The sequence below is a fragment of the Tachysurus vachellii genome, chromosome 5 (genome assembly GCF_030014155.1).
Source record: "Tachysurus vachellii isolate PV-2020 chromosome 5, HZAU_Pvac_v1, whole genome shotgun sequence".
In the NCBI taxonomy this organism is placed as follows: domain Eukaryota; kingdom Metazoa; phylum Chordata; class Actinopteri; order Siluriformes; family Bagridae; genus Tachysurus; species Tachysurus vachellii.
In genome coordinates this window covers 13,980,001-13,994,976 of record NC_083464.1, presented here as the reverse complement: position 1 = coordinate 13,994,976, position 14,976 = coordinate 13,980,001, and the positions used below count along the sequence as shown (strand labels likewise).

Below are 14,976 nucleotides of genomic sequence, written 5' to 3'. Positions count from 1 at the left end.
TCCCCTTTTTTCATCATTTTCAGATCTTATCTAAATTTCATTAGACCTCCACACCTACTGTGTGATTTGGCCCCTATTTCATTTCTTGTGTGTGTGTGTGTGTGTCATATTCGTGAAAACTCAATGCTTTCTTTCATAGCCTTAGCCTGAGGCAAAGCATTGTGGGAATAACATTGTTGCAGAGCGTGCCAGTCTTCCGATAGACCTGTCTGTCTCGAGCTGTGGTAATTGTAGGCTGTGGGGAAGTACAGGTAATAGATTAATATCAGGCCAGACTTGCCAATGTGCACCACAGTGACAGCCAATGATTATCACAAACGGAGACAGAAACAGACACACAAACACATGCACACACACACACACAAACACATTAAACAGACTCTACCTGAGATGCACACCAGGTACAGTAGATGAGATTTGGCACTCCAAGTGAAGCTTTTTGCTCTGGTGAGGTACAGCAGGGAAATTATATGATTCTTTAAAGGACTTGATTTCCTCTTTGACATCCATTAAAAAGCAGTAATGCAGTAATTTACTCCCATAACTGTCGAAGTGTGAAACTATATTCACAGGAATTTATCTAGGAATCAGTTTTCATTCAAAACACACACATAAAATGGGTTCATTTTTGCTTCAAAGGTGCCATAAGCACTTTAATGCATATCATTTCTTGCATTCATGCTGTGAAAAATTGCTTGGTATGGATTTTCTTTTGATGCCAAAATATCAAGTATAAGCCTCTTCATGTGCTTTAGAAGTGGTAAAGCAGCTACTATACCACTGAATTTTAGTGGACCTACTGTGTTATGGCAAAGCATGAGTTCAATTTATACTGTGTCTTGAAGAATACAGCACATAACAGTAAGGTACAGTCTAGAGAATGTTGATAGAGAGAGAGAGAGAGAGAGAGAGAGAGAGAGAGAGAGATGCTTATACATCTTTTGTTTTATTACTGATTTTCATATTTTCATATTCATAATATGTTCAGTAATGGCACCATTGTTTCTGACACTGTCATGTTAAAGCTATTTTGAAAATGAAACTGATGTGCAGTAAATAATTTAGATCATGAAGCTCTGCATGCATGATTGTATGTACAATGTTACTGCTCTGGACATGAAGAATTATTCATCAACTACACACATTATATGTATACAATAATGAACCATGCATTTCAAGTTAAAGCCTTCAGTACATTATTATTATTATTATTATTATTATTATTATTATTATTATTATTATTATTATTATTATTAAAATAGAAAAATACTGCAAAAATATCTTGTAATAAAAATATTTTTTTTCTTTTAATTACCACCTAAAAGCAGCCACTAATGAAAACAATCCAACACGACTGATAGCTGGTGCATTAAAACTTCACACACAAACACACAAACACACACACACACACACTATATTATTAAGTTCCTGATACCCTCGAGCCTCAGTTTGAATAGAAAAGTGTCCATAATTGTTGCTACATATAGAGAGGTGTTTAGAGTGTGTGTTTTTTATATTGTATTTTTGTAATATATGTTAACTGATGTCTGCTGTGTCTGTTTCTCTTTTTATAAATTCTCATTGGTGGAACAGCAGTCCTATGCCCCTCCCCCTCCGCAGATGGCTCCGCCCAGTCCCAGCACCAATAGCAGCAGCCAGAATGCAGTGGAGCAGCTCAGTAAAACCAACTTGTACATCCGTGGCCTCCCTCCTGGCACCACCGACCAGGACCTCATCAAACTCTGCCAACCGTGAGTCTCTCTTTCTTGCTCTCATGCTGATTGTCTTATGCCCTTTTATAGTTTAAATAAAATCACACACACACACACACACACACACACACACACACACACACACATAGACACAGACATCCTGTTCCAATCCAAAAGAAAAGAAAGGCACATGGCATAGATGTGCAGAAATTCCCAGAATATCTTGGCCCATATAAGGCAGTGAAGGGTCAGCCTCATTAGTCTTGGGAGATAAGTCATTGTGAAACTCTGCATGAAGACCAGAGGGCAGCTTGCATAATCAGTTCTTATAATGAATCATCCAGATATAGTTCTATCTGTTTGGGGAAGGAGGAGGATTAGCCTGTAGAGCCAAGACACTTTCTCCAAAAGTTCCAACCCTGAACAGATTTCTCAACAGCACTGCAAATTTCTCCACTGCACTGTGGGAGGGCCAAGCACAAGGGACTTGAGCTCAACCTTCAGCATGGTGAGCACGGGATCATTCATGACCAACAAATTCCTGCTAAACTCTGAGAGACATAATTTAAGGAATTCATTTTTGCCTTGACCATATTGTCTGAAGTAAAGTGTATAGTAAGGGAGCCGTTATTCAGTCCTTCAGAGTTTGAAATATTTTTAAAGTTTTGTCTTTGTTGGAGTTGGAGTAATCCCTATAACATTAATTCACTGAAACAGGAGGGCATTAGCAAAGTGTGAATGTATGCATATTAGTCCATATTAAGCCGAGCACAGCTCATTTCTTTTTGTCTCTTGTGCTAAGCTGCCTTGCCCGGTCGTTCCCTCTGTCTCTCTCTGAGGTCCTAATCTGCTTCGGTCCAGGTTTGCCCCAGGCCTGGAGCGGGATTGGAATAAAAAATTCATGGCAATAAAACTTTCATTAGGTGAAGCAGGCGTGCCAAACGGGCAGTAACATTTTGGAAAGGTCAAAGGGATTCGCCTCGGGGTTCTCATCCTCCATGGCTCAGCAAAAAAATGGCCCAAAATGACACTTTCCTTTTTCCCATAACCCTACAATGATCTTTGGACAGTGAGCGGGCTTCGATATGGCCTATTGTAGAGCTTTAAACTGTTTCCTCGCACATACACACACACATACACACCAGTGACCCCCCCATGTCCTCTTGTGCCTGAGTCTTGGTGGCATTGCTGGCTGTGTGAAGTGCTGTTGTCAGGCTGACATTTTGGAGATCTTCTTTTGCGATTCTCAGCGGAAGCCTGGCAGAGACTCGAGAGCTGACGCTACAATAGAGCCTGAATCTGAAGGAGAAATCTCAGTGACCTCAGCAGTTTTTATGTTTTTTTTTTCTTTATTCCTTAAAAAAAAGATATCAACAGAGAGTTGTTATGAATTTTATATGCACTGTATTTTTTAGGACATTGGCACAAAAGCAAACTCTTAAAGCATCTGAACTGAATTGCCGCTGAACCTACTTCACTTTAAGAGCATTCCTTATTATGTTGTAAAAAAAAAAAATGGTGCAGCTGCCTACTAGAAGGCTTGTAGTAGTGAAAGAATAGTAGAACTGTCCCCTTAATGCCCCAAATTAGAGGGAACTATCAAAAAACCTGCAGTGGAATTTTTGTTTTGGGCTCAAACTTTACTATTAAAGGTAATCAAAGTTGTAATTGGCAGAATAGTGACTTAATAACTTTCCATTGATAAAAATACTGGAGGTTCTCTGAGAAATTATTAAACTTTTCAATGATTTGTTTGTGCACATCTAACATAGAAACTATTTATATCTATAGTTCTATCTATTATAGTAACTAACCGTGATCAAATAAAGAAAACCTTTATAGTTATGAAAGCATATGAAAGTATCATTGTGCTTAATTTAGGGATGATTTAAATGAATAAGCTGAACTAGATATTCAATTAATTGAGCATTGTGACAGAAAAGATGGGTTGGTGTGAATGGTGTGTACATTGTAATTAATGATATTGTGTAGTTTTCATAATAAATACCTAATTTGACATTATCTGTCAACATTACTAAACACACCACCCTTGTTTTTTTTTTGTTGTTGTTGTTTTTTTAACACAGCCACACTGTGTTGGTAATTATCCTGATAATCACTAAACATTTATACTGTAACTTCTTTTGGGAGACGTGAGTCTACGGTGTACTTATGAACAGGCTCCAGAGATTAATGCTTTGCCACAGCCTTGCTACACATATACAGGTCAGTCTTTGGCAATGTTGAGTTTCTTAAACAAACAATACTGAACACATGCCAGAACCACATCATAAAAGCTCTGATTATGAATTATGAATTTTTAATATGAGCCCCCGGTGAACATGTGCTTCTCATTACATTTGCGTTTTCACATTATTCATTTACGCTTAAAGGAAGAAAGCAAGAGTATAAACTGTTACTTTTCCTTTCTGTGATTTGATGTCATTAATTTAATCCTCACATATGGAAATGTGATTCTAGATACCTTCAGGGCTTTAGGCAAAGAAATGTAAGGGGCCCTTCTGATTTTTTTTCTCTTGACCAATGTTCATTGCCTTTATGTTACCCAGATGTCTTATTAAATAATCAAAAATCAATCACAGCCTGCTTTAAAAAGAAATTGATGTGGTAATAGCAGTAATAATATTTATTTTATTTAATAGTATAAATATCCATATGCAGAGCCAAGGTTTATCTAGACAACCACTTTTCCCACTTTCACTAAAACAAATAACTTTCCTGAATCGTATTCTGAGCTTGTTGGTTCTCTTGGGATCCAAAATAATGAGCTAAGCATCTCCTTAGGATAACTGCTTGCAATAAAGTTGTTATATTCTGTCATCTTATTGGATAGAGACTACAGCGGTCAGGCACCTTTCCAACTCCTTAACCATGGTTATATTGCATAGGCTTAAAAACAGCATCTTTGTAATGTGGATGTATTTTTGCTGTCTGGTGTGTTTAGAGGAGATATTTTATCACCATGCTCTATATACTCTAAGCAACTCAATTTACACAGAATTTAGATGTAAAAAATTAAAAATTCAACCAGGAAGAATAGAAATGATTAACATTATGCTAACCTTATTCCTCTAGCTGCTTGCTTGTTAAAGATGAGGTGCATATTGCATTACTTTTTGACTAACTGTACATTTTTCTACATTTACATTGCTCGTTTATTTGTGACCATTCCCTCTACTAAACACTCTACTCTACATTCCCTCTACTATCCCTCTACCTTTTGATTAAAAAAGTACTTGTTATCTTGACATAAGCATGCACATTCATTTAATCAAACAAATGACAAGGGGATTCTTCCTGATTCTCTGGTTTTCCTCACCTTGCCCAAAACATTCCAGTAGATGGATTAGCTATGCTAAAGTACCCTGAATAAATGTAAATGTGTGTGTGTGTTTGTGTGCATGCATGTGTGTGCATGCGCGTGCATGTCCATGTGTGTGTGTGGACTGGTGCAGCGGACTGGTGGGTGTGTATGTGCGCATGTGTGTATGTGTGTGCATGTGTGTGTGTTTGGATTGTGCTTGTGATTGTTTTGTGGATGTTTAAATACTTTTTTTGCAGTGGGAATTTCACCACGTTATTTAAAAATATCTGCACATACAATAGAAATTGATTTTTTCTGCTTAGCTTCCGCATTGTTTCAACACTGAGGCATTTTCCCTGAGGCTGGAAAAAAGGACACAATCACAAGCAAACCTCCACACAGTAATGTACAGCTCTCTCTCTCTCTTTCTGTGTGTGTGTGTGTGTCTGTCTGTGTGTGTGTGTGTGTGTGTGTGTGTGTGTGTGTGTGTGCTTGATTGACTAACTGAGTGACTGGAGGAACGTCCCTCATGTGCCTTGCTGCCATGTTGTGAACAGAGCTCTGGGGCCTTTGGGGTGATCTGACATGCAGGCTTCAGAAACGCCTGAATCACTCAGCCTTCTTTAGCATGCATATTGTTTTCCCTGCCAGTGACAAGACCAGTGACAGGTCAAGATTCTCACCCGCTACGAGCCTCTTATTTATAGCATTAGCCTTGTCACTGTTTCCTTCCATGCCGTTGACATATAAGATATCACCGATGTTGGTAGATAAAGCTGTGCTTTCTAAGCTTTAGTAGATTTATACACTTCACTACATCATAATTTATAATCACCCTGAGTTCTGTTTATGGTTTTTGTGTATAACTAAATAGTTTTTGAAAGTTATGCAACTTGTTCTAATTTTATGTTACAGTATCTCATTAACTCACACTCAGTTAAAGATTCTAAACATTTGTAGTGTTGATTAAAACTGGATCACTACCACATTACAAAACCACTACTATTGTTTTCAGCAGTGGTGGGAATCATTAAGATTCTGCTTTTTACAGTATAAAAGTGTTTAATTTTTACATCATAAAAAAGCACCGTAATTGCATTAAAAAAATCACCTGTTTTATAATGAATGCTTAGAACATTACACCAATGTTCAATATGAGCTTGCTGAACGTCTTATCCCAGAGTTGATCCCCATATGAACATATATTTTGAAATAGTTCATATTTATAAAAATTGTAATATTAAAGAAATCTTGCCTTGGTAAAAGTATTACTGGTGATTACTTTTTTAATAATAATAATTATTAGTAATTACATTTCCCCTCATGTAATATCTATAAAAATAATCAATCATATGTTAGATGACTTTCTACCCTTAGATCTAGTACGTTTTCCTTTAAAGCCGCCACCTCGAGGGATCACAGGAATTGATTCAAAGAGGCTACTGTGCTGTTATTTTAAAGTCAAGTGCACCAGTCCTCACTGGCATGCTAACCTGTCCTGAAACAGATGATTGTCTGCTTGTGGGTGTCAACGGAGAGAGAGAGAGAGAGAGAGAGAGAGAGAGAGAGAGAGAGAGAGAGAGAGAGAGAGCGAGAAAGAGAGAGAGAGAGAGGTGTGTGCGGCTAGAGGGTTGGTGTAAATATCCTTTGTACCATCTCCTTTGCTCTGCTAGTTTCACCCAAGTGCTGTCTCCTGCCTTTTAGACCATTGAACATTTTAAAGAACTATTGATTATCTTTCCTCTATAATGGCACTCACACCACATCCTGTTTCACTGTAATCTTTGCAATATTGTCTACAAATTTAACCAACATTGTCTCTAATTGCTGCATAGTTGCTCATCTTTGAAAGCATGCACAGTCAGTAATCTCTCCAGAGTGAACGAATCCACAAATATGAGACATATGCTCAACTGTGCACTCAAATGATGAACGCTGTGTCGGACAAGACAGCTGCACTGGTAGCCAATTAAGAGATTCCTTACACACACACACACACACACACACACACACACACACACACACACCTGGATGAGAGTTGAAAGACACGGAAAGACGTCGGTTCACATCTCACGGCACGAGGCATCAAACAGCCAAGCATCCCTGGTTGCCTGCATTCTGCAGAGACATAAACACACAGATCAGAGTGTGTGAGAGCCCTTTGAGAGCTATCATTAGCACTTCACACGATTGTTGAGAAGCTGTGTACACAAAATACGTTTTGGTCCTGGTGATACACAAAATCAAGGGGGAATTGTTCCAAGTCTTGTCTGTCAAAACATGTTGGGCTTAGAAGTGTCATTTTCTTTTTGTGTGTGAAAATACCAACACACTTGCAATATTTCACACATACACCTAATCAAGTAAATATTTTCAGTTGAAACTTATTTCCTTTTTTTCATCTGAATTGCTGGAAAGAGAGAAGATCTCAAACAGAATAAAAAGAATAAAAAGTCAGACTGAATATCTTGGGTTCAAAAACCAAACAGAAACTGTTACACCCTAGAGCAAAAGTCTAGACTAGGAGATATAAACTGGGTTATCACATTATGGATCTGGACTCTTACTTCAAAACTACTGACCAGTTTATAAAAACTGGCTGTTCTTGTACTAATCTATTTATTTATTTTTTAAATACAATCATGACTTCTGTTGCAGATCTTCTTTTGTGCCTAAACACATGTAATTATGAATTATAAATCTGAAGGCTGCTTTTATTTTATTCATCCTCTATGGATAGAATTGTGAACTGAGAACATGGTTTGTTTAAAAAGAATTTATGAGCTTGTTGATCATATTATCCCAAAGTGATCCTCCATCTCATCATATATTTAATATTTAAAAAAATAATAATAATATTAATATAGTTATATTAAAGAAATCTTGTCTGCATTGATATTTTGCTATATCAAAATATTGATATGATAATGATATTGTTGATTTATATTTAATAATCATCATCATTTTCAGCATGTCTAAGATTATTTTATTTTATTTACCGTCTCTGGATGGAATTGTGAATTGACAATGTGTTTTAAAGTGGAACTAATAGAAATGGACAGAATTGTTCATAGATGACTAAACAAAGACATATATGTTTATTCTCTCTAAGTTCAGAACAGATGTCTGTTCAGAGTAGCATGAGGCAAAAGTGCTGACACGAGCACCAAATCAAAAGAAAACATAATCGCTTAAAAATGATATTTTTAATTTATAGCCACTGACTAATTTCTAAGCATTAAAGGTAAATATCAAATGTAAACATTAAAGATAAATATCGTACCCATTCTGTCATTTTAACGGCTTATCCTTTGAATTTTGTGTAACCGGGCCTGCAAAAGTTTTATTTCAATAAAGGAAACTGGAAATTCACATTAATTACCTGTAGGTGGTAAATGCAAATCCCAGGACTACCAGGGACATTCAACTGCTCCTTATCTGTTGCTACTACATTGTATTTTGTAAGATGCTTTGGAATCAAATGTGAGTTGTAATAAAATAAAAAAGTGGAAAAAAAGAAAAAAGAAATGAATAAACCATTGATAATACCAGTTAAATTTAATAAAGCATTTGAACAGAGATGGAGTAGTAGAAGAGACAGTCAACTCTCCTGACTCATTATAGAAAAGAAGCACCTCTGTGCTCAGGTGGAACTAGATCACAAGAACAATGTGATCCTTCTTAAACTGAATTCTGCTTCCCCAAGGACAGGGACATGTGAAAGGGTGTGTGTGTTTGTGCTAAGTAAATTAACACAGTGAAGACACTGTGTAGGCATGTGTCTGTGCTCTAGGCTTCTGTCACTCGTGTGTGTGTGTGTGTGCTTATATGCAGGATGTACAGTAAGCCTTGCCAGGATTAAGCGATTACTTAATATGAATGAATAAATAAATGTACACAAACATTTTATACACAATAAAAAAAAATAATAATAAAATGCGAAGATTTAGAGTCCTTCCTACCATTTGTTTAACTTCTGTTATGGGATGAATGATTTGCATTCTGTAAGTATTCCATTTTATTTACGATAGAATTCCAGAGATAGACTCCTTTGTTTTGGATTTGGCATTTGTTTGGTATTTCTATAGCATGAAATTTAAAATACGCACATTTAATACAGATCAAACTCTACAATATTATTGGTAATGAATTACTAATGATTGATATTAACACTGCTTTGGATTAAGCACCAAAAACAGCAGTAGAAACATATATATCTTTATTTTATTGTAGTCATTTTTATTAATTAGATTAATACTTTAATCTACCATTTAGCAATGGTAATGCCTTGCACAGCAGATAGTATTGCTGCCTAATGCTCTAAAGTCCCCAGTTTAATCCTGAGCTCAGGGTTAAGTGAGTGGAATTTTACATTCATCCCCAGTTTGTGTACATTTTTACAAATACACACAAATATGTTGATTTGAACTTGTAATTGACTGAAGGTGTCAACGAATGAATGAATGAATGAATGTTATCTTACCTTGATAGATCTATCTATCTATCTATCTATCTATCTATCTATCTATCTATCTATCTATCTATTGCTGTTATATTAACCTCCACTCTATTGGGAAATCATGGCTGTGGGCTTATGTGTTCATTCAGCCACAAGGAGCATTAGTGAGGTCAAGCACTAATGTCTGGCAATAAGGCCTGCTGCACAGTCAGCATTCTTGTTTATCCCAGAGGTGTTCACAGTGGTTGAGGTCAGGGCTCTGTGTAGATCACTCAAGATCTTCCAATCCATGTCTTTATGGAGTTTGCTTTGTGCACAGGAGCATTGTCATGCAGGAACATGTTCAGGCCATTTAGTTCCAGTGAAGGAAAAAAGACATTCTATACAAATCTGTTCTTCCAAATTTGTAGCAACAGTTTGGAGAAGGCCCACCTATGTGTGTGATGCTCAGATGTCCATATACATTTGGCCATATTGTGTATCATTATAGACTTAATTACAATTCTAAAACCCTCACATATTTTAACAAAGCCTCACAGAGCAGTTCAATGCCTGTGCAATAAAACTACCAACTCAGGGATCTCAAAGAGGTCATTTCAAAGACTTTTGTCAATTTGTTTCAAAGCATTTGAGGCTTCTTGTTGATTCATTACTGGCTTAATTCAGGATCATTTTTGAAATGCTTGCTTTCAAGTAGCTATTCAATCACATTACCTCTGTCCCTCCTAGGAGTCAGAGGTAAGTCAGCCTCATAGTTCACCGAGTGCCTCTCATTGTTTATTCAACGGAGATGTCAGTGATTTAGCTAGCTCTTGCCTTGTAAGAAGAAATGACAGCAGCTCAAACATTGTGGTCACATGTTGTGCTTGTTTTTCTCTCATGTGGTTTTGCTGACTGACATGCTGTATGGCATCTAACAAACATCCAAACAGCCTCAAATCTCTTATCATAAGAATAACCAAAACTTTACATATCTACATTTAAATGGTAAAAAGTGTGCACAATCCTGTATTTTTATACAGCACAGCATTGTAGCCATTTTTATATGGTGCTTTCAGTGCAAAGTACCAACAATGTAAGCTCATATGATTCAAACATGTAAAAAGCCTCTAGACTTTCTTTTTTTAATCTGAAGAGCTCACCCTAAGTTGAGTCGCTAGAGATTTGAGTGGTTGAGATGAATTAGCTGCCATTTCCACCGACGTTGGTGGCATGAAAGCCTGATGGGCCAGAGCTGTTCATGATGACAGCAAAATGATCCTTCCTTTATTAAACGCCTCCGTCCCTATAAAAGTGGAGTAATATACTCTCTCGTCTTACCTGGAGGAAGGAGACACATTAAACATTAATTAAAAGTCACATTGGGAGGGCCTTTCTTATATCAGTCACCCTTTTCTGCTGGCGGATACAGAGCAGATAAGGAACTTTATTACCTTCTCTGATGAAAGAGGGAGGAAAGAAAGGGAAAGCAAGGGATGGAAAGGGACGGAGGCGATCATTCACACATCGTGCAAATCCTGCATAAGTTTATCACTGCTAATGAATTGAGAATGATTTAGCACACTGCAGAACAATAATGACTTATACTTCTGTGACATTGATGTGTGGATACATGTTCTATAACCAATGGAGAGAAATGAAAATAAATGCACCTGTGAATGTAGTCCTTTATGGTTGGAGTTTCATATAGTTTATATAAAGACTGTTCTCTGTTCTGGCACGTAGGTGGTGGAATGAACCTGATAAATGAATGCACGAACGAATGAATGAATAAATTAAATGAATGAATGAATGAATGAATGAATGAATGAACGGATGGATGGATGTACAAAAAGCTGACTCACTGAGTCAAGCAATGTCTAAAGACACGCCTCTTCCTGAAATACTTAAATTAGCACTTAAAAACAAACAAATGAAAAACTTGTCATGGTTCCCACGCGTCCTGGAAAACCTGGAAATCCTGGAAAATGAATGACCAATATTCCAGTCCTGGAAAACACATGGAAAATGAGAGAAAACATAAATTGTCCTGGAAAAAATCTTGTCCTGGAAAATTATTATTTTTAAATATTCTTGATCATTTAAAGAACAGTTTACAACTGGTCGAAACAATTAGTAACAGAAAGCGCTCTGTTCAGGGACGCTGAGTTTTGACGGGTTTTTTGTTATACTGTTTAATCTCGCTGTGACGGATGACACTGTCTTGTGTTGGCGGTTTCAGGTACTAAGAATGGTTTAAGTGCTCAAATGTTTTCAGCAAATGGTGACGGGTAAGCAGGTTATATTAACCTTGTTAATCTGAATATCATGTGCAAGGGGAATGCACAGCAAACTAAAGCATGCATGACGGCATTGGCCTGAGAAAGGAAAGGGTATTAATATGTGCCGTCTTTTTATTTTATAAATGTTGAAATTTCATTCACATGACAAATTGTCTTTAAAAGTATAGTTAAGTAATTAATAGTCATAAAGTGTACATTGTTTTTAAGACTTCTGGAGAGAAGAACATATTACTTTAGGCCGCGAATTTGTGACACTTGTCTTTTTTTTGCTAAATTTGAAATGTCCTGGAAAAGTCCTGGAAAATGATCTCTGAAAAAGAGTGGGAACCCTGCTTGTGTGGTCTATGTGCACTTTTGTAAGAGCTAATCATCTGCCACATGCCATAAATATTTTAATGAAGGGGAAAATTTGGGTCTCAAACTCTGATCTCTCGAGATATGATCCAAATTTTAATGTGCGATGGTCAGAGGAAACACCAATGAACTTTAGCATAAATCTGTAAAATGAGAGCATGCACACACACACACACACACACACACACACACACACACACACAAATTCAACAGTGTAAAGACCGTGGGAAAACCAAGTTCTAATTTCTGTAGAAGCATATGGCACAATTAATCTAATTTAATTTATGGTCACAATCTCTTGTTTTCTTAATTAATTAATTAATCATGGTCAGCTGTGATATTGATGATCTTAACTAATTATTCAAGAATTCTGGTGTTTATTGAATATTAAAACACAAGCTCTCCATTTAAATGTTTAAACTGTCTCTAATTGCATACTTGCTATGCTTATTTGATTAAGCTAATTATTGACTCCCTTTTATATTTAGCATTTAATAATGGAACTGTAATGAACAGTTAGAAATCACAGTCAGAATACTGACAGATTTAAAGGCATATCAAATACAAATGGAATACTTGCTTATAATGTACAATTTACAAATGTACAATAACATTATTCTACTATTGAAACAATTTTGATTAAAATAACCATGATTTCTATTATCGGGTGTATTAATGATAATGATTTTATTGCCATTATCAAGCCGACCTACAGTATACAGTATAATGTGGTAAGGCTTTACTTCAAGGTTCCCTTAACTGACAGTATTTACTGATTTATTTTACATGAACGAACAAACTATAAATGTCATTATTTTTGTACCATTGTGTTAACAAAGCACATATATAAATTGACGTTTGTTAACAGTAAACATTGACTAATGTTTATTTAATCAATGACTGAAATAGTTTTAAATAAATGAGCAAAAGCTAATTATAGTATGTTCCAAAATGTGTGTATATTAATGATAAATGTCTAGGTTAAGTTCTAGGTCAAGTTTCCCAAAGTAAGAAGATCAATGTTAATCATAGAGCTAGCATGACCTTGACCACTCTCTTCCTGTTAAGATGACTTTTGGGAAACACAGCAGTGGTCTTCTGGTATAAATCCTGGAAGTCACTTTAGTCTCATGAACATTGGTAAATGCAGTTGTTGGTTTATTTCTCTTTTTGCTAAGTGTGTTTTTTTCTCTTCATCAGGTATGGGAAAATAGTGTCAACAAAGGCAATCCTTGATAAAAACACCAACCAGTGCAAAGGTGAGTAGTGTTATTGAAGTGGTCACTATTCACTTGAAATTAAAGGAGATTTATAATGATTATCTGAACATGGCATCTAGTAAAGCAGAAAATATTTGAGTAAATGAATGTATTGTTTATCACATTTTCAGGTCCCAGATTTGGGCATGGTGTATGTAAAAGCAGCATTTGTCTTGCTAAACTGATAAACGTTTACATGATTTTAAAAGCGGGCTCTCGGGCAGCAGCTGTGTTTGAGTGATTGTAAGGATAATCGTTACAACAGGATGAGCGTTAGCGTGCCTGTCGGAGTAGCCCTTCCAGCCGGATAAGAGTTAGCGTGACTAAAAGGGTTGGCGATGGCATGAAACAGACCAGGATGTTCTCCTGTGTTGATGTACAGCACGGGCCGAGGGGGAGCGTTAAAAATAGCCACAGGGTGAGGGAGGCGTCCAACTGAAATCGATGATTTTGCAGACAGACTCTTTTTAGGAGACTTTCCGCCATGGATGGAATCTCACAACCCAGCTTGCAGCGCAATCTGCTGTGGAATGGAGCCTCTCCAACTGTATATGTGTGTTTCTGCATACATGTGGTTGTGTGGCTAAAATGTGGTAAATAAATGCTCTTTTAAAAAATGCAAAGTTATTTCAAAAATATGAGGAACCAGGGTTAATCGAATCCACATCCTTATTAGTTACGGTCAAGTTCAAACCGACCAGTACATGAAAGATCACAACCACGGAAGTGGAAAAGAGTGAGCAGAACAGATGGAGAGAGAGAAAGACAGAGAGAGAGAGAGAGAGAGAGAGAGAGAGAGAGAGAGAGAGAGAGAGAGAGAGAGAGAGAGAGAGAGCTGAATCAGAGCCCAGAGAAGCAAGGAAATAGAGGAAATCACTACAGGATTTAGAGGGCTTCCTCTTCCCAGATATACCCCCCACCCAGCAAATCCTCCACCCTGATGGGACCATAGCAAGTGCTGATGGGAGCCGGGCCCATTAGTAGAGAGGGAAGGGGATGAGAAGAGAGAAACACAAACAAATAATTTCATTCACATGTTACAGTCCAGCCATCTTGACTGTATATCTTGATATTCAGTATATTTGTTTATTTATTTATTTATTTATTTATTTATTTATTGAGAGAGAGAGAGAGAATGTGTGTGTGTTGTGTAAAGTTGTGTTGTATAAATATGTTCTCTTTTATTTCACACAAAGTCACAGGATTAAAGATAAAATCCAATGTTAGGATTGCTATTCAAATCAACAACCACACTCCACTTCCATAACAAGAAGCTTATTGGAACTGGAGCTGATTGATGACAACTGGAATCACACCTTTTAGATAAATGAGATCAAAATGTAACACATGCGCTTGCCATTTAATGTGAAAAGTAGAACAGCATGCAAGGAAAATCACCTGATAATCCACTATTAATTATGGAGGTGGATAAATGATGCATTGGGGCTGTTTTGCCGTCTGTGGCCCAGCACCTCTAGTGCAGATTGATGGCATTATAAATTCCTCTCAGAATCAGGAGATATCATCCAAATCTTGGTTGCCTTTGCCAGGAGGTTTAGACTTGGCCATAGATGGCTTTTCAACA

The 14,976-nt window shown here is 36.9% G+C and overlaps 1 protein-coding gene across 1 annotated transcript in view; it reads left to right on the top strand.

Moving 5' to 3' along the window:
• rbms3 (RNA binding motif, single stranded interacting protein) overlaps positions 1-14,976 on the top strand; it is a 123,252-nt gene that overhangs the window by 24,942 nt on the left and 83,334 nt on the right. The window contains exons 2-3 of the mRNA XM_060869883.1: positions 1,594-1,751; positions 13,333-13,391. Of these exons, the coding sequence (XP_060725866.1) occupies positions 1,594-1,751; positions 13,333-13,391 (217 nt within the window). The remainder of the gene's footprint in view (positions 1-1,593; positions 1,752-13,332; positions 13,392-14,976) is intronic.